This window comes from Entelurus aequoreus, linkage group LG04 (genome assembly GCF_033978785.1).
Source record: "Entelurus aequoreus isolate RoL-2023_Sb linkage group LG04, RoL_Eaeq_v1.1, whole genome shotgun sequence".
Taxonomy (NCBI): Eukaryota; Metazoa; Chordata; class Actinopteri; order Syngnathiformes; family Syngnathidae; genus Entelurus; species Entelurus aequoreus.
Window position 1 is genome coordinate 11,149,413 of NC_084734.1, and position 21,887 is coordinate 11,171,299.

The 21,887-nt window shown below is 38.6% G+C and overlaps 1 protein-coding gene across 1 annotated transcript in view; it reads left to right on the forward strand.

Annotated features, from left to right (window-relative positions):
- LOC133648068 (coiled-coil domain-containing protein 88B-like) overlaps nucleotides 1–21,887 on the forward strand; it is a 60,100-nt gene that overhangs the window by 23,464 nt on the left and 14,749 nt on the right. The window contains exon 6 of the mRNA XM_062043849.1: nucleotides 15,923–16,068. Within this exon, the coding sequence (XP_061899833.1) occupies nucleotides 15,923–16,068 (146 nt within the window). The remainder of the gene's footprint in view (nucleotides 1–15,922; nucleotides 16,069–21,887) is intronic.

A 21,887-nucleotide genomic window follows, 5' to 3' on the forward strand; every position in this document is an offset into this window, starting at 1 on the left:
CCTGGGATTTATATAGCGCTTTTCTAAGTACCCAAAGTCGCTTTACATGTTTTTTAAAAACCCGTCATTCATTCACACCTGGTGGTGGTAAGCTACTTTCGTAGCCACAGCTGCCCTGGGGTAGACTGACGGAAGCGTGGCTGCCAATTTGCGCCTACGGCCCCTCCGACCACCACCTATCATGCATTCAACATTCATTCACCGGTGTGAGCGGCACCGGGGGCAAGGGTGAAGTGTCCTGCCCAAGGGCACAACGGCAGCGATTTTTTTGGTAAGAGGCGGGGAGCGAACCTGCAACCCTCAGGTTTCTGACACGGGCGCTCTACCCACTACGCCATGCCGCCCCATTTATCAACAACACCCAGAACAACGTCGGCTTCGCTGGGCCTGAGCTCATCTAAGATGGACTGATACAAAGTGGAAAAGTGTTCTGTGGTCTGACGAGTCCACATTTCAAATTGTTTTTGGAAACTGTGGACGTCGTGTCCTCCGGACCAAAGAGGAAAAGAACCATCCGGATTGTTATAGGTGCAAAGTGTAAAAGCCAGCATGTGTGATGGTATGGGGGTGTATTAGTGCCCAAGACATGGGTAACTTACACATCTGTGAAGGCGCCATTAATGCTGAAAGGTACATACAGGTTTTGGAGCAACATATGTTGCCATCCAAGCAACGTTACCATGGACGCCCCTGCTTATTTCAGCAAAACAGCATAGCACTATTACAGCTGCTCTTAAGGTCTTCAATGATTTAATCGAGGCTGTAGACGGCAAGAAATATTGTGTCGCCTTATTTATTGATTTGTCAAAAGCATTTGACACAGTAGACCACAGTCTGTTAATTCAAGCCCTTCATCACGTTGGATTATCTAAAAATGCAGCTGCTTGGTTCACAGACTATCTCTCCAGCAGAACACAACGTGTACAGGTGGCTGGGACCACCTCTTCATTACTGGACATTACCAAAGGCGTTCCACAAGGCTCAGTGCTGGGGCCCATTTTATTTTCTATCTACATAAATAATCTTTGTAATAATTTGTCAAATGCAATGTACCATTTTTATGCAGACGACAGCATTATTTATTGCTGTTCAACCTCCATCACTCAGGCTTTTGAGTTTTTACAAGCTGCTTTTGATGTCATCCAGGCTCGCTTATTTGATCTTAAATTGGTTTTAAATACAGATAAAAGCAAGGTAATGGTTTTCTCTCATTCAAGGGTGCTGCTGGAAAATATTCCAAATATTGTAACATCAAATGGAAACCCTATAGAGCAGGTCTTAAATTACAAGTACTTGGGTTTTACTCTTGATCAGGAGCTTTCATTTAAAGCCCATATTAACAACTTGGTCTCTAAGCTTAGGGTAAAGCTTGGTTTCTTTTTTAGAAATAAAAACTGCTTCTCTCTTAAAGTCAGAAAGAAATTGGTGACAGCAACTATCTTGCCTGTAATTGATTATGGAGACGTGCTTTATTTTAGTGCTTCATCTAAATGCCTCCAGTCCTTGGACACTGTTTTTCATTCAGCACTAAGATTTGTTACTGGCTGTCGTAGTCTCACCCACCATTGTCAACTGTATATGAAGTCAGACTTATCTTCATTGAGTGCACGCAGATACACACATTGGCTGACTATCATTTATAAGGCTCTTTTAGGTTTAATACCTCCATACTTGTGTACTCTGTTACAAAGAAAAAGCAGCTCTTACGCATTACGTTCTAACAATTTGTATGTTTTAACTGTTCCTCATGTACGGACTGAATTTGGCAAAAGAGCTTTTGGCATTGCTGCCCCTATGGCATGGAATGAATTGCAGACGAAACTGAAACTTACAGAACTACTTTCATTTGGAGCCTTCCGTTCTGTCCTGAGGGACAAACAGCGAGAGACGTTTGCACAGTGCCTGTGTTTTTAAAGATGTAAATCTCTGTTGTTTTACACTTCTCTTATGTATTTTAAAATGTATGTCTTAATGTATTTATTTTGAAACTGCTCTGTGACATGTGCTGTTGACCTCTTGGCCAGGTCACCCTTGTGAAAGAGATCTTGATCTCAATGGGTTTTCTTATCTGGTTAAATAAAGGTTCTAAAGCCACGTTTTACATCAATGTGGCTTCATAGTAAAAGAGTGCGGGTACTAGACTGGCCTGCCTGTAGTCCAGACCTGTCTCCCATTGAAAATGTGTGAAGCCTAAAATAGCACAACGGAGACCCCCGGACTGTTGAACAACTTAAGCTGTACATTAGGGCTGCAACAACTAATCGATTAAATCGATTAAAATCGATTATTAAAATAGTTGCCGATTAATTTAGTCATCGATTCGTTGGATCTATGCTATGTGCATTGTTTGTTTGTTTTTTTTAATACATTTTTTTTTTTTTTTTTTTTTTTAAGGAAACCTTTATTTATGTACAAACAGCTGAGAAACAATAATCAAAATAAGTATGGTGCCAGTATGCTGGTTTTTTTCAATAAAATACTGGATAGGATAGAAATGTAGTTTGTCTATTTTATCCGATTATTAATCGAAGAAATAATCGACAGATTAATCGATTATCAAATTAATCGTTAGTTGCAGCCCCACTGTACATCAAGCAAGAATGGGAAATAATTCCACCTGAGAAGCTTCAAAAATGTGTCTCCTCAGTTCCCAAACCTTTACTGAGTGTTGTTAAAAGGAAAGGCCATGTAACACAGTGGTGAACATGCCCTTTCCCAACTACTTTGGCACGTGTTGCAGCCATGAAATTCTAACTTAATTATTATTTGCAACAAAAAAAAAATGAAGTTTATGAGTTTGAACATCAAATATGTTGTCTTTGTAGTGCATTCAACTGAATATGGGTTGAAAATGATTTGCAAATCATTGTATTCCGTTTATATTTACATCTAACACAATTTCCCAACTCATATGGAAACGGGGTTTGCACCTGACGTAACTGGAGATGGGTGCACACCAGGGTTGGGACCGCGGCGTCGACTCTTGACCAAAAGAAGCGTGGCGGCAGAGCAACCACAGCAGAGTTTGTTTTGAGCAAAGGCGACACGTGGCTGACAGGAGCACACGTGATATTCACCAGGCTAGTAAAGACGCAGTGAAGTGAATTATTCATGAAGGAAACACTAATTGTGCCCTCTGTGAGTGGCGTCCTCACACCGGCCAGGAAATCTTTTCCTCCGGTGGTTCGGCAGCAAAGTGAATCTCTCCATTGCTGAGATGAGTCAAGGTTCACAACTGCAGGGGGAACCCTTGAGCAAAACAACCACTTAAATCTTACCGCGCCTCTAAAAGCAAGCCTTAACTAAAGCAAGCGTTTAAATCCGCTATGAGGTCCTCATAAAGATGCGGGCACCTGCGAGTGCAGTAAAGGGAACAGGAAACACACGCAGAAAACACACCTTGCACTCAGGTGTTTAATATTCAACGAACATTTGCATGCAAAAACGGGATTTAATGCTCCGTGGCGGAGACACTCGGAAACATTACACTCATGGAATAATAAAGCTAATTTATCTGAAGCGTTATTGGGCAATTAAAGCAAACATGTTAGGAATTGATGGCAGGTTTTAGAGGCTGTAGTACACAGCTGCGGTCAGGGAGGAGTCGTTAGTGTCTCATCACGCCAGACTTTGCCAACACCTGATGGAAGCGTGGGGGGGGGGGGGGTGAGTGGTTTGGAAGGCTGACTTCAAATCAGCCCTAATCTCAGCGTGGCCGAGTATTAAAAATGCTCCCTTCCGCAGCTGCCTGAGGGATTACAGCCGTGCACATTGAGTCTGCATGAAGGCAGGAGATGTTGTGGTACAGTCCTGGTCAAAAGTGTACAAACCCCGTTTCCATATGCGTTGGGGAATTGTGTTAGATGTAAATATACACGGAATAAAATGATTTGCAAATCCTTTTCAACCCATATTCAGTTGAATGCACTACAAAGACAACATATTTGATCTTCAAAGTCATAAACTTTATTTTATTTTTTGCAAATAATAATTAAGTTAGAATTTCATGGCTGCAACACGTGCCAAAGTAGTTGGGAAAGGGCATGTTCACCACTGTGTTACATGGCCTTTCCTTTTAACAACACTCAGTAAAGGTTTGGGAACTGAGGAGACACATTTTTGAAGCTTCTCAGGTGGAATTCTTTCCCATTCTTGCTTGATGTACAGCAGGGCTGCAACTAACGATTAATTTGATAATCGATTAATCTGTCGATTATTACTTCGATTAATCGATTAATAATCGGATAAAAGAGACAAACTACATTTCTATCCTATCCAGTATTTTATTGTAAACAGCATACTGGCACCATACTTATTTTGATTATTGTTTCTCAGCTGTTTGTACATAAATAAAGGTTTACTTAAAAAAATAAAAAAAATAAAAAATTATTACAAAAAAATAAAAAATGTAGTCAAGTCAAGTCAAGTCAAGTCAACTTTATTTATATAGCACATTTTCAACAACTTTTTAGATTGCACCAAAGTGCTTTACAGGTTAAAAAAGCATGGAGCAAACAAAAACAAACAAAAAAAAACAACAACAAAAAAAAAAACAACTAAGCAAAACAAAAAAAACAAACAAAGAACATAAACAATGAGTATGCTAAACAAGATAATGCAAATGCAATACGGTAAAAGGGGTCGAATAAAAAGTTTAAAAAATTTGCAGAATAAAAAAAAAATATATAATAATAAAAGTGCTACAAATTCAAAAAAATACAACTAAAGCGAAGGGGTGGGAGGGGGGGGGGACTAGAAATGGTGGCCTAGTGGGCGGACTCAGCTCGGGTCAAAGGCCAGCGAGAAGAGGTAGGTCTTAAGGAGGGTTTTGGAGGGAGAACAATTTACAATTTAGAAAATTTAAAAAGTATGCGCATAGCATAGATCCAACGAATCGATGACTAAATTAATCGGCAACTATTTTAATAATCGATTTAATCGATTAGTTGTTGCAGCCCTAATGTACAGCTTAAGTTGTTCAACAGTCCGGGGGTCTCCGTTGCGCTATTTTAGGCTTCATAATGCGCCACACATTTTCAATGGGAGACAGGTCTGGACTACAGGCAGGCCAGTCTAGTACCCGCACTCTTTTACTATGAAGCCACGTTGATGTAACACGTGGCTTGGCATTGTCTTGCTGAAATAAGCAGGGGCGTCCATGGTAACGTTGCTTGGATGGCAACATATATTGCTCCAAAACCTGTATGTACCTTTCAGCATTAATGGCGCCTTCACAGATGTGTAAGTTACCCATGTCTTGGCCACTAATACACCCCCATACCATCACACATGCTGGCTTTTACACTTTGCGCCTATAACAATCCGGATGGTTCTTTTCCTCTTTGGTCCGGAGGACACGACGTCCACAGTTTCCAAAAACAATTTGAAATGTGGACTCGTCAGACCACGGAACTCTTTTCCACTTTGTATCAGTCCATCTTAGATGAGCTCAGGCCCAGCGAAGCCGACGGCGTTTCTGGGTGTTGTTGATAAACGGTTTTTGCCTTGCATAGGAGAGTTTTAACTTGCACTTACAGATGTAGCGACCAACTGTAGTTACTGACAGCGGTTTTCCGAAGTGTTCCTGAGCCCATGTGGTGATATCCTTTACACACTGAGGTCGCTTGTTGATGCAGTACAGCCTGAGGGATGGAAGGTCACGGGCTTAGCTGCTTACGTGCAGTGATTTCTCCAGATTCTCTGAACCCTTTGATGATATTACGGAGCGTAGATGGTGAAATCCCTAAATTCCTTGCAATAGCTGGTTGAGAAAGGTTTTTCTTAAACTGTTCAACAATTTGCTCACGCATTTGTTGACAAAGTGGTGACCCTCGCCCCATCCTTGTTTGTGAATGACTGAGCATTTCATGGAATCTACTTTTATACCCAATCATGGCACCCACCTGTTCCCAATTTGCCTGTTCACCTGTGTGATGTTCCAAATAAGTGTTTGATGAGCATTCCTCAACTTTATCAGTATTTATTGCCACCTTTCCCAACTTCTTTGTCACGTGTTGCTGGCATCAAATTCTAAAGTTAATGATTATTTGCCCAAAAAAAAAAGTTGATCAGTTTGAACATCAAATATGTTGTCTTTGTAGCATATTCAACTGAATATGGGTTGAAAATGATTTGCAAATCATTGTATTTCGTTTATATTTACATTCAACACAATTTCCCAACTCATATGGAAACGGGGTTCGTACATGATTTGAGCAGGACTGTACCTGCTCGTCTAATGAGGAACATTTGATAGAAGAAATACACATCAAGTTGTGGTCGTGTTGTTTCTGGCGTATTGAAAGTGACCAGTAAAACACACTCGGCTTGTCAGACGCAACAAATGAGCTTGAGTGGGAATCAATGCGAGTCGCCTCCCGGTTGCGCTTGTTACAGTTTGTCACGCTGCATGTGTACTCAATGACGACTTTCACGTCTTTTCCATGCATGTTTCTGCAACGTGTGACAGAAAGCCGATAAATAGTGGCAGACGCTGGGTTTTAATGCAATGCGGGGACTCACAATCTACGTGCTGCCCAGAGAAGTGTGAACAAGACAAGGTAGACTGAATAAGAACAACAGCACTTCGCAGAACTCGACCAAGGTCATACGGCAGAGTTCTTGTCTGCGGAATTGTTCTGACGGTATTATAAGAAAATGCACGCAAAACACAAATAATAAGCCAGTAGTTAGATAATGGTGCAAAACTGGCCAATTATTATCACCCTCTTTCACTTCCAAGTTGCTCTCATTTCAAAGCATTTTTTTCTCACCATGTCATTAGAATTATAATTATATATAAATTAATTTTCCTCAGCCGTTCAGAGATAGAAAGAAGAGTAAGCCGTGCAAAAAACAAACAGAAATTAAAGCTGCTAGCAGCGTTGGTCGGGCCCGCATACTTGTCAGGTGCTAGTTGCTGAAGGATGTCAATCTATGAAATGTAGGTCTAAGTGAGACCTACATAGAGGTTTTTGTTTCATGTCTCTAAGACGTTCCTACCGGAAGTTACAAGCAGTTTTGTCTGTGTTTTCCTCCGAGGAGCAGTTTTGTCTGTGTTTTATTCCTAGGGGGCGCTAGAGCGCAGTTTTGGGGTTCGTTTTTTTTTTTTATTAGATCGCAATTTCCGCCAGTCCTGATGTGTGTAAAAAGTTTGGTGAGTTTTAAAGTATTTTAAGGGGGTGAAATTACAGCTCAAAGAGGCAAAAATTAGTGTTTGTATGAAACTTTTGTTTTGAAGGGGTGATTGCCAACTTCCTGTTGATTTTTGCTGAAGGATGTCAGTGTATGAAATATAGCTCTAAGTCAGACCTACATAGAGGTTTTTGTTTCATGTCTCTACAATATTCGTACTGGGAGTTAGAGGAAGTTGTGTCTGTGTTTTTTTCCTAGGTACTGCGACACAGTGGTTCTTTTCTTTGAAGGCTCATAAAATCAAAACCGTAGCACTTATCAAAACTCTTTGAGTATCCATCAATCAGAAGGGTTCAATTTCTCTCCTGTAGTAGTTTGAAGCCGAAACGACAAACGCGCTCAGAGGAGATAATGTTTGATGTTTGGTGACCGCTTTTTACAAAAATTTTGTTTTGAAGGGGGGATATAAAACTTCCTGTTGATTTTTGCTGAAGGATTTCAATCTATGAAATTTAGGTCTAAGTGAGACCTACATAGAGGTTTTTGTTTCATGTCTCTAAGACGTTCCCACCGGAAGTTACAAGCAGTTTTGTCTGTGTTTTCCTCTGAGGAGCAGTTTTGTCTCTGTTTTATTCAAAAATTGTGCTAGAGCGCAATTTTGAGTTTTGGGGTTCGTTTTTTTATTAGATCGCAACTTCCACCAGTCCTGATGTGTGTGAAAAGTTTGGTGAGTTTTAAAGTATTTTAAGGGGGTCAAATTACAGCTCAAAGAGGCAAAGATGAGTGTTTGTATGAAACTTTTGTTTTGAAGGGGTGATTGCCAACTTCCTGTTGATTTTTGCTGAAGGATGTCAGTGTATGAAATCTAGCTCTAAGTCAGACCTACATAGAAGTTTTTGTTTCATGTCTCTACGATATTCGTACTGGGAGTTAGAGGAAGTTGTGTCTGTGTTTTTTTCCTAGGTGCTGCGGCACAGTGGTTATTTTCTTTGAAGGCTCGTAAAATCAAAACCGTATTACTTATCAAAACTCTTTGAGTATCCATCAATCAGAAGGGTTCAATCTCTCTCCTGTAGTAGTTTGAAGCCGAAACGACAAACGCGCTCAGAGGAGATAATGTTTGATGTTTGGTGACCGCTTTTTACAAAAATTTTGTTTTGAAGGGGGGATATCAAACTTCCTGTTGATTTTTGCTGAAGGATGTCAATATATGAAATGTAGGTCTAAGTGAGACCTACATAGAGGTTTTTGTTTCATGTCTCTAGGACGTTCCTACCGGAAGTTACAAGCAGTTTTTTCTGTGTTTTCCTCTGAGGAGCAGTTTTGTCTCTGTTTTATTCAAAATTGCGCTAGAGCGCAATTTTGAGTTTTGGGGTTCGTTTTTTTATTAGATCGCAATTTTCACCAGTCCTGATGTGTGTGAAAAGTTTGGTGAGTTTTAAAGTATTTTAAGGGGGTCAAATTACAGCTCAAAGAGGCAAAGATGAGTGTTTGTATGAAACTTTTGTTTTGAAGGGGTGATTGCCAACTTCCTGTTGATTTTTGCTGAAGGATGTCAGTGTATGAAATCTAGCTCTAAGTCAGACCTACATAGAAGTTTTTGTTTCATGTCTCTACGATATTCGTACTGGGAGTTAGAGGAAGTTGTGTCTGTGTTTTTTTCCTAGGTGCTGCAGCACAGTGGTTCTTTTCTTTGAAGGCTCGTAAAATCAAAACCGTAGCACTTATGAAAACTCTTTGAGTATCCGTCAATCAGAAGGGTTCAATCTCTCTCCTGTAGTAGTTTGAAGCCGAAACGACAAACGCGCTCAGAGGAGATAATGTTTGATGTTTGGTGACCGCTTTTTTTTGTTTTAAAGGGGGGATATCAAACTTCCTGTTGATTTTTGCTGAAGGATGTCAATCTATGAAATGTAGGTTTAAGTGAGACCTACATAGAGGTTTTTGTTTCATGTCTCCAAGACGTTCCTACCGGAAGTTACAAGCAGTTTTGTCTGTGTTTTCCTCTGAGGAGCAGTTTTGTCTCTGTTTTATTCAAAAATTGCGCTAGAGCGCATTTTTGAGTTTTAGGGTTCATTTTTTTTATTAGATCGCAATTTTCACCAGTCCTGATGTGTGTGAAAAGTTTGGTGAGTTTTGAAGTATTTTAAGGGGGTCAAATTACAGCTCAAAGAGGCAAAAATGAGTGTTTTTAGTAAACTTTTGTCTTGAAGGGGAAATTGCCAACTTCCTGTTGGTTTTTGCCCAAGGATGTTAAATTATGAAATGTAGGTCTAAGTGAGACCTACATAGAGGTGGGTGCCATGATTGGGTATAAAAGTAGATTCCATGAAATGCTCAGTCATTCACAAACAAGGACGGGGCGAGGGTCACCACTTTGTCAACAAATGCCTGAGCAAATTGTCGAAGAACAACATTTCTCAACCAGCTATTGCAAGGAATTTAGGGATTTCACCATCTACGCTCCGTAATATCATCAAAAGGTTCAGAGAATCTGGAGAAATCACTGCACGTAAGCCATGATATTACGCACCTTGGATCCCTCAGGCGGTACCGCGTCAAAAAGCCACATCAGTGTGTAAAGGATATCACCACATTGGCTCAGGAACACTTCAGAAACCCACTGTCAGTAACTACAGTCGGTCGCTACATCTGTAAGTGCAAGTTAAAACTGTACTTTGCAAAGCCAAAGCCATTTATCGACAACACCCAGAAACGCTTCGCTGGGCCCGAGCTCATCTAAGATGGACGGATGCAAAGTGGAAAAGTGTTTTGTGGTCTGACGAGTCCACATTTCAAATTGTTTTTGGAAAATGTGGACGTCGTGTCCTCTGGAACAAAGAGGAAAAGAACCATCCGGATTGTTCTAGGGTCAAAGTGTAAAAGGCATCATGTGTGATGGTATGGGGGTGTATTAGTGCCCAAGACATGGGTAACTTACACATCTGTGAAGGCACCATTCATGCTGAAAGGTACATACAGCTTTTGGAGCAACATATGTTGTTATCGTGGACGCCCCTGCTTATTTCAGCAAGACGATGCCAGGTGTTACAACAGCGTGGCTTCATAGTAAAAGAGTGCGAGTACTAGACTGGCCTGCCTGTAGTCCAGACCTGTCTCCCATTGAAAATGTGTGTCGTTATCATGGACGCCCCTGCTTATTTCAGCAAGACGATGTCATTGAAAAAGTGTGGTGCAATATGAAGGCTAAAATATGAGAAGGGAGACTGTTGAACAACTTAAGCTGTACATCAAGCAAGAATGGGAAATAATTCCACTTCAAAAATGTGTCTCCTCAGTTCCCAAACCTTTACTGAGTGTTGTTAAAAGGAAAGGCCATGTAACACAGTGGTAAACATGCCTTTTTTGCAATTTGTTGTACTGGTAGTTTTCCATAGCGAGTCTACTGACAGATATCAGTTAGAAATGTACGCCACTTCGTATCAGAAATGGCAGCCGCCGAGGATGAATGAGAGGATGGAGAAAAAGGAGGAGCTTATTGACTATGGCGCCGACTACGATGGCGGAAGCGCGCACATTTTCGAGACCAATCGGTAACCAAAGTTGGTTTTGCATAACTAGGCGAAACAAAACGCCAGATATAATGTCTCCTAATAGTCCTTATACACACGCCATAATACTACCTGTATGTTGAAGCACAGTACGTCTGACTATGGTAGCCGTAATGCGCAGACAATCCGTCAAGGGGTGCGGCTTTGTAGCTTACCAAATATCTTGACAGATTTTTGAGTGCTCTGAGTAATGTTCTATATTCTCACTGAAGCATCCACGTTTTGGTGTTGCTTGCTTACCTCTACTTGCCAGCATCATTTGTTGAACAGGGGGCGTCAACCTGCAATCCACACATATCTCTTATGTGTGACTGCCATCTACTGGTCACACTTATCATCCAGTGTTTCCCATAAACTGCCAAGATACCTGTGGCGGTGGGGGGCGTGGCTATGGGCGTGGTCACCATGACATCATCGAGTAATTTGCATAATTTACTACAATAATATGATTTTCTCTAAAAAGGCTCAAAACATGTATACTTACTAATTAATAATAACAGTTTTGTTTTAAACGTCCATCCATCCATTTTACAATATAATTACAACACTTTATGTACATATTTATATACAGATTTGAACAATAAGTTATTCACTGAAATATATTTATTCATTGTGGTTCTTACAAAAAATATATCTTATAAAAATATAAAAGCTAAAATGTCTCTTAAAGCTCTGCCCCTTTAATTAGTGCATACTAAATAATTTAACTTTAGCCTACTACTACAACCATATTATTTACCAGCAACATAAAGTGAAACAGAGGCAGAGGTGTCCTGCCACAGTCAGTAACAAATAAACAGAAAACAGTAGTGGTGGTAGATAGACACAACGTTTCATTAAACATCTGATCAAGAGCTCCAAAAATCTTGATCCTACACTTCTCTTTTGTAAAGTAAATCTGAACAGCCGATAAGGACAGGACAAAAAAAATAATAATAAAAAAAATAAATAAATAAATACAATTGTGGCGGGCCGCCACAAATAAATGAATGTGTGGGAAACACTGTCATCACACCATGTACCTTCGAGGTCAGCAAGCGCGATTAATACGTACATAAGGCACACGGGGTTAGAAGGCGCACAGTTGAATTGTGAGAAAATGAAAGTATTTTAAGTGCGCCTTATAGTCCGAAAAATATCATTGTTTTTGCATTGATTGCGGGCCACATGGCAGACTTGCTTTGGAAATCATAAGTCAGGGTGACATGCAGATTTTTCAGTATTTGTTTTTCATTTAACAAACATGTTTTTGTAATACCGTGGAACCCGGATTGACGAACTTAATTGATTCTTGTTTGTAGCGAAGTTCTTCATAAGAAACAATGAAAAGACGAATAATAGTGCCCAGCCTCGTAAATTGAAAAGTTTGTAAATGGAGGTTTCTCCGTAGTGTTGATGGTATATTTGTTGCATTAACAGATAATACTACAGTTTCACAGATATGCACCGTTTGGTTTTACGTGAACCCATACTACCCATTCAGTCGGTGCCTATAAAAGTAGGCAAGGCAGGTTTATTTATAGAGCAAAATTTGTGCGTCAATTTGGTTAACAGAAAACTACCAGAAGGCAATAACACAAATCAAATACGGTATTTTTGGGACTATAAGGCGCACTTAAAATCGTTTTTTTCCCTCCAAAACCGACAGTGCGCCTTATAACCCGGTGCGCCTAATGGAAGGAATACGTTTGGTTGAGCTCACCCGCCTTGAAGCTGTTTTATTTGGTACATGGTGTAGTGATAAGTGTGACCAGTAGATGGCAGTCACACATAAGAGATACGTGTAGACTGCAATATGATGGCAATATGTCTCAAGTAAACAACAGCAACATTTTATATGTTCCATTGAGAATATAGAACATTCCACACGGCGCAAAGAACCACCATTACATGTTATGTAGACCACAAGGAAGTCTTTTACATTTAGGAAAAAATATAATAACTCCTTTAATGCGCCTTATAATCTGGTGAGCCTTATACATTTGTATGTATAATACACTGTATGCATGTAAACACTACACTGTAAGCGAAACACTACACTGTATGTATGTAAACACTACACTGTATGTATGTATGTATACTACACTATGTATGTAAACACTACACTGTATGCATGTAAACACTACACTGTATGTATGTATACTAAACTGTATGTATGTATACTACACTGTATTTATGTAAACACTACACTGTATATATGTAAACACTACACTGTATGTATGTTTACTACACTGTATGTATGTATACTACACTGTATGCATGTAAACACTACACTGTAAGCGAAACACTACTATGTATGTATGTATACTACACTATGTATGTAAACACTACACTGTATGTATGTAAACACTACACTGTATGTATGTATACTACACTGTATGTATGTATACTACACTGTATGTATGTAAACACTACACTGTATGTATGTAAACACTACACTGTATGTATGTATACTACACTTTATGTATGTATACTACACTGTATGTATGTAAACACTACACTGTATGTATGTAAACACTACACTATATATATGTAAACACTACACAGTATGTATGTAAATACTACACTGTATGTATGTAAACACTACACTGTATATATGTAAACACTACACTGTATGTATGTATACTACACTGTATGTATGTAAACACTACACTGTATGAATGCAAACACTACACGGTATGTATGTATACTACACTGTATGTATGTATACTACATTGTATGTATGTAAACACTACACTGTATGTATGTATACTACACTGTATGTATGTAAACACTACACTGTATGTATGTATACTACACTGTATGTATGTAAACACTACACTGTATGTATGTAAACACTACACTGTATGTATGTATACTACACTGTATGTAAACACTACACTTTATGTATGTAAACACTACACTGTATGCATGTAAACACTACACTGTATGTATGTATACTACACTGCATGTATGTAAACACTATACTGTATACATGTAAACACTACACTGTATGTATGTATACTACACTGTATGTATGTATACACTACACTGTATGTACGTATAATACACTGTATGTATGTAAACACTACACTATATGCATGTAAACACTACACTGTATGCATGTATACTACACTGTATGTATGTAAACACTACACTATGTATGTATACTACACTGTATATATGTAAACACTACACTGTATGTAAACACTACACTATATATATGTAAACACTACACTGTATGTAAACACTACACTGTATGTATGTAAACACTACACAGTATGCAGGTAAACACTACACTGTATGTATGTATACTACACTGTATGTATGTATACTACATTGTATGTATGTAAACACTACACTGTAAGTATGTATACTACACTGTATGTATGTAAACACTACACTGTATGTATGAATACTACACTGTATGTATGCAAACACTACACTGTATGTATGTAAACACTACACTGTATGTATGTATACTACACTGTATGTAAACACTACACTTTATGTATGTATACTACACTGTATGTATGTAAACACTACACTGTATGCATGTAAACACTACACTGTATGTACATATACTACACTGCATGTATGTAAACACTATACTGTATGCATGTAAACACTACACTGTATGTATATATACTACACTGTATGTATGTATACACTACACTGTATGTACGTATACTACACTGTATGTATGTAAACACTACACTGTATGTATGTAAACACTACACTGTATGCATGTAAACACTACACTGTATGTATGTAAACACTACACTGTATGCATGTATACTACACTGTATGTATGTAAACACTACACTATGTATGTATACTACACTGTATATATGTAAACACTACACTGTATGTAAACACTACACTATATATATGTAAGCACTACACAGTATGTAAACACTACACTGTATGTATGTAAACACTACACAGTACGTATGTATACTACACTGTATGTATGTAAACACCACACTGTATGCATGTAAACACTACACTGTATGCATGTAAACACTACACTGTATGTATGTAAACACTACACTGTATGTATGTATACTACACTGTATGTATGTAAACACTACACTGTATGCATGTAAACACTACACTGTATGTATGTAAACACTACACTGTATGCATGTAAACACTACACTGTATGTATGTAAACACTACACTGTATGTATGTAAACACTACACTGTATGTATGTAAACACTACACAGTATGTATGTATACTACACTGTATGTATGTAAACACTACACTGTATGCAGGTAAACACTACACTGTATGTATGTATACTACACTGTATGTATGTATACTACATTGTATGTATGTAAACACTACACTGTAAGTATGTATACTACACTGTATGTATGTAAACACTACACTTTATGTATGTATACTACACTGTATGTATGCAAACACTACACTGCATGTATGTAAACACTACACTGTATGTATGTATACTACACTGTATGTAAACACTACACTTTATGTATGTATACTACACTGTATGTATGTAAACACTACACTGTATGCATGTAAACACTACACTGTATGTACATATACTACCCTGCATGTATGTAAACACTATACTGTATGCATGTAAACACTACACTGTATGTATATATACTACACTGTATGCATGTATACACTACACTGTATGTACGTATACTACACTGTATGTATGTAAACACTACACTGTATGTATGTAAACACTACACTGTATGCATGTAAACACTACACTGTATGTATGTAAACACTACACTGTATGCATGTATACTACACTGTATGTATGTAAACACTACACTATGTATGTATACTACACTGTATATATGTAAACACTACACTGTATGTAAACACTACACTATATATATGTAAGCACTACACTGTATGTAAACACTACACTGTATGTATGTAAACACTACACAGTATGTATGTATACTACACTGTATGTATGTAAACACCACACTGTATGCATGTAAACACTACACTGTATGCATGTAAACACTACACTGTATGTATGTAAACACTACACTGTATGTATGTATACTACACTGTATGTATGTAAACACTACACTGTATGTATGCAAACACTACACTGTATGTGCTCACATGCTCATTGGGAGTCATTGTGTCTTGGCGTCTATTAGAGTGGAGGCCAGTGTGGAGTGTTTACAGAGCATCCTTTCAGTGCCTTACCCGTCTTCTCCTGGCATTTATTTCCAGCTGCTGAGCCAGCTGAAGGGGAACATGGAGGAGGAGAACCGACATTTAGCCGAGCAGAACCGCAGCCTGCTGGCGGAAAACCGGGCCTTACTGGAGCAGAGCCTGGAGCGCCGTGACCAGCACTATACTCAGCAGAAGGAATATCAGTTAGTACACACACACACACACACACACACACACACACACACACACACACACACACACACACACACACACACACACACACACACACACACACACACACACACACACACACACACACACACACCTTGTATTTCTTACCTTCTTGAGACCTGAGAAAAATGCCTCCCTCTTTAGGACCAGCCTTTCTAGATATATAAATACGTTTATTTACAACATTAATAATATATACACACAATGCACATATAAAAAAGTTTGTTGTGAAAAATAAGTTGGAATTTCACAAGAAAAAGGTCACAATTTCACAAGAAGAACTTAGAATTTTGGCAGTATTGTAATAAAAGTCCTCATTTTACTCAACGCAAGTCGCAATTTTACAAGAAAAACTGAACATTTCGACAATTTTATGAAAAAAGTCGTCATTTTGCTCGACAAAAGTCACAATTTTATAAGAAAACTTTAAAATGGTGGCAATATTATAACAATAATCTGAATTTTACTTGGCAAAATTACGACAAGTCATAATTTTCCTTAAAGAACTACTGAAAGCCACTACTAGCGACCACGCAGTCTGATAGTTTATATATCAATGATGAAATCTTAACATTGCAACACATGCCAATACGGTCGGGTATTAAAGTGCAATTTTAAATTTCCCGCGAAATATCCTGCTGAAAACGTCTCGGTATGATGACGTTTGCGTGTGACGTCACGGATTGTCGAGGACATTTTGGGACAGCATTGTGGCCAGCTATTAAGTCGTCTGTTTTCATCGCAAAATTCCACAGTATTCTGGACATCTGTGTTGGTGAATCTTTTGCAATTTGTTCAATGAACAATGGAGACAGCAAAGAAGAAAGCTGTGGGTGGGAAGCGGTGTATTGCGGCCGGCTGCAGCAACACAACCACAGCCGGCGTTTCATTGTTTACATTCCCGAAAGATGACAGTCAAGCTTTACCATTGGCCTGTGGAGAACTGGGACAACAGCGAGTCTTACCAGGAGGACTTTGAGTTGGATACGCAGACGCAGTACCGTGAGTACGCAACCAGAATGTTGCCATAAGCATTTTGTTTAATTTGTATATTTGGCTTCCAAACATTTGATCGCTTAACCCGTACGTTCGTGCCGCTATGTGCATGTCACGTACGTAACTTTGGGGAAATATATGTGCTGCATGAACTTTGCGGAGGTGAACGGTACTTTGGACTGTGGGATTGAGTGTGTTGTGCGGGTGTTTGAGTTGTATTAGCGGGTTATATGGACGGGAGGGGGGAGGTGTGTGTTATGCGGGATTAATTTGTGGCATATTAAATATAAGCCTGGTTGTGTTGTGGCTAATAGAGTATATATATGTCTTGTGTTTATTTACTGTTGTAGTCATTCCCAGCTGAATATCAGGTCCCACCCGCCTCTCACAGCATCTTCCCTATCTGAATCGCTTCCACTGCCCTCTAGTCCTTCACTCTCACTTTCCTCATCCACAAATTTTTCATCCTCGCTCAAATTAATGGGGAAATCGTCGCTTTCTCGGTCCGAATCGCTCTCGCTGCATCTTACCTATCTGAATCGCTTCCACTGCCCTCTAGTCCTTCACTCTCACTTTCCTCATCCACAAATTTTTCATCCTCGCTCAAATTAATGGGGAAATCGTCGCTTTCTCGGTCCGAATCGCTCTCGCTGCATCTTACCTATCTGAATCGCTTCCACTGCCCTCTAGTCCTTCACTCTCACTTTCCTCATCCACAAATTTTTCATCCTCGCTCAAATTAATGGGGAAATCGTCGCTTTCTCGGTCCGAATCGCTCTCGCTGCATCTTACCTATCTGAATCGCTTCCACTGCCCTCTAGTCCTTCACTCTCACTTTCCTCATCCACAAATTTTTCATCCTCGCTCAAATTAATGGGGAAATCGTCGCTTTCTCGGTCCGAATCGCTCTCGCTGCATCTTACCTATCTGAATCGCTTCCACTGCCCTCTAGTCCTTCACTCTCACTTTCCTCATCCACAAATCTTTCATCCTCGCTCAAATTAATGGGGAAATCGTCGCTTTCTCGGTCCGAATTGCTCTCGCTGCTGGTGGCCATGATTGTAAACAATGTGCAGATGTGAGGAGCTCCACAACCTGTGACGTCACGCTACTTCCGGTACAGGCAAGGCTTTTTTTTTTATCAGCGACCAAAAGTTGCGAACTTTATCGTCGATGTTCTCTACTAAATCCTTTCAGCAAAAATATGGCAGTATCGCGAAATGATCAAGTATGACACATAGAATGGACCTGCTATCCCCGTTTCAATAAGAAAATCGCATTTTCAGTAGGCCTTTAAAAAATGTCACTATTTAACGAAAACAACAAAAAAATTGGCAATATTGTGATAAAAGTCAGAATTTTATATGACAAATGTCACCATTTTGCATTAAAAAGTAATAATTTTACGAGAAAATTTTGCAATGTTACAGAAACAGAGAGAATATGAGAAATTGTTAATTACTTCAAGTTATTACAGTATGTCTCTATATACATATTTATTTTATGTTTTTTTTAATTAATTTTGGCCAAAGGGGGCGCATTTACATTTTTTATACACACTTTTTGTTTCATATGTTGACCAGAGGGGGAGCACTTTTAAAAGCGCCACACAGTCAATTTGAAAAATCCCGGGATGAATAAAGAAGTCCTTCTTTAGCTGCCGTCTTGTTTGATCATATATTGCCGCCTTTGCACCTGTCAATGTTTACTTTTGTATGCACATTAAATCAACAACAAAAAATCCTGACTTTGGAGCAATGTTCACGGACTCTAGTATTTGGCTCTCTATTAGATGCAATGGTTTTAACTCGTTCACCTGTCCTCATAAGGAGGCTACTTTTCCTTGATGATGCCTCAAGAAGGGTAGAAATACAAGAACACACACACACACACACACACACACACACACACACACACACACACACACACACACACACACACACACACAGCACAGACAAGAAAGGATGAAGTAGATTAAAGAGTAAATCAGGTCCCTGCAGGGCTTCTTAACAGGATTGATAGAATTGAAGCTACAAGCAGGATCAAATAGTACATCATGTAATGTGTGTGTTCTAGTACAAATAGTACATCATGTAATGTGTGTGTTCTAGTACAAATAGTACCTCATGTAATGTGTGCGTTCTAGTACAAATAGTACCTCATGTAATGTGTGCGTTCTAGTACAAATAGTACATCATGTAATGTGTGCGTTCTAGTACAAATAGTACATCATGTAATGTGTGCGTTCTAGTACAAATAGTACATCATGTAATGCGTGTGTTCTAGTACAAATAGTACATAATGTAATGTGTGCGTTCTAGTACAAATAGTACATCATGTAATGTGTGCGTTCTAGTACAAATAGTACATCATGTAATGTGTGCGTTCTAGTACAAATAGTACATCATGTAATGTGTGCGTTCTAGTACAAATAGTACATCATGTAATGTGTGTGTTCTAGTACAAATAGTACATAATGTAATGTGTGTGTTCTAGTACAAATAGTACATCATGTAATGTGTGTGTTCTAGTACAAATAGTACATAATGTAATGTGTGTGTTCTAGTACAAATAGTACATCAGGTAATGTGTGTGTTCTAGGGTTGTTTGCTATACCGGTACTAATAAAGTACCGCAATACTAATTGATTGAATTCAGTACTATACTGTACTATAATATAACATGTAGATACGTAACATGTAGATACATAACATGTAGATACGTAACATGTAGATACATAACATGTAGATACGTAACATGTAGGTACGTAACATGTAGGTACATAATATGTAGATACGTAACATGTAGTTACGTAATATGTAAATACATAACATGTAGATACGTAACATGTAGATATCATAACATGTAGATACGTAACATGTAGATACATAACATGTAGATACGTAACATGTAGGTACGTAACATGTACCTACGTAACATGTAGTTACGTAATATGTAAATACATAACATGTAGATACGTAACATGTAGATATCATAACATGTAGGTACGTAACATGTAGATACGTAACATGTAGATACGTAACATGTCGGTACGTAACATGTAGGTACGTAACATGTAGGTACGTAACATGTAGATACATAACATGTAGATACGTAACATGTAGGTACGTAACATGTAGGTACGTAACATGTAGGTACGTAACATGTAGATACATAACATGTAGCTACGTAACATTTAGGTACGTAACATGTAGGTACATAACATGCAGATACGTAACATGCAGATACGTAACATGTAGATACGTAACATGTAGATACGTAACATGTAGGTACGTAACATGTAGATACGTAACATGTAGATACATAACATGTAGATACATGACATGTAGATACGTAACATGTAGGTACGTAACATGTAGATACATAACATGTAGCTACGTAACATGTAGATACGTAACATGTAGATACATGACATGTAGGTACGTAACATGTAGATACGTAACATGCAGATATGTAACATGTAGATACATGACATGCAGATACGTAACATGTAGATACATAACATGTAGATACGTAACATGTAGCTACGTAACATGTAGCTACGTAACATGTAGCTACGTAACATGTAGATACGTAACATGTAGATACGTAACATGTAGATACGTAACATGTAGATACGTAACATGTAGGTACGTAACATGTAGAAACGTAACATGTAGATACATAACATGTAGATACGTAACATGTAGATACGTAACATGTAGCTACGTAACATGTAGATACGTAACATGTAGGTACGTAACATGTAGGTACGTAACATGTAGGTACGTAACATGCAGATACGTAACATGCAGATACGTAACATGTAGATACATGACATGTAGATGCATGACATGTAGATACATAACATGTAGATACATAACATGTAGATACGTAACATGTAGATACGTAACATGTAGATACGTAACATGTAGATACGTAACATGTAGATAAGTAGATGTGCACACAGCTGCTTGGCTTGATGCCAAATATTAGCGGAGTTAAAACTGCCCATCTAGCGTCAACTAATGCAAGTAAAATGACTGATTTTGGTAACAAATTGCTACAATTTGTGTTTTATCTTTAACAAAAGTGTGTTACCTGCTACATGACTTATCTGGGTACTTTTATCCATAGTTTTGTTCTTAGTACTAACTAATAATTGTATTTTCCTTAAAGCACAGACCAGGATTGGCAACCATAAATCACGAAGCATTTAATATAACGTCAATAAAGCTTTCTTTTAAATTATATTCTAACCTAATCCTTGATTCTAACAGACGATATGTTATATGGAACTTTGTCAATTGTTCTGTGAGTGCAACAAGAAAAACACAATGTGTTTAATGCATTTTATTTAAAATTTTAACCTTGTAAAATTGTTCTTTGAGTGCAATAGGAAACATGTGTTTATTGTATTGTCATATTTTATGTTAACATAAAGCCAATATTGGCACTTTTTCATCGTTCCCTTTATTTGGAAAAGTGTCAAAAATGATGGATACACAAACGATTGGTATGGGGACAAGCCGAGTGTGTTGATCCGTGGCACAGGCATGTGTGAGCGTGTAAGTGTGTGAGTGTGTAAGTGTGTGAGTGTGTGAGCGTGTGAGCGTGTGTGTAAGTGTGTGAGTGTGTAAGTGTGTGAGTGTGTGTGTGTGAGCGTGTAAGCGTGTAAGTGTGTAAGTGTGTGAGTGTGTGAGAGCATGTGAGCGCGTGTGAGCGTGTGGGCGTGTGAGCGTGTGAGCGTGTGAGCGTGTGTGTGAGTGTGTGAGCGCGTGTGTGCGTGTGTGTG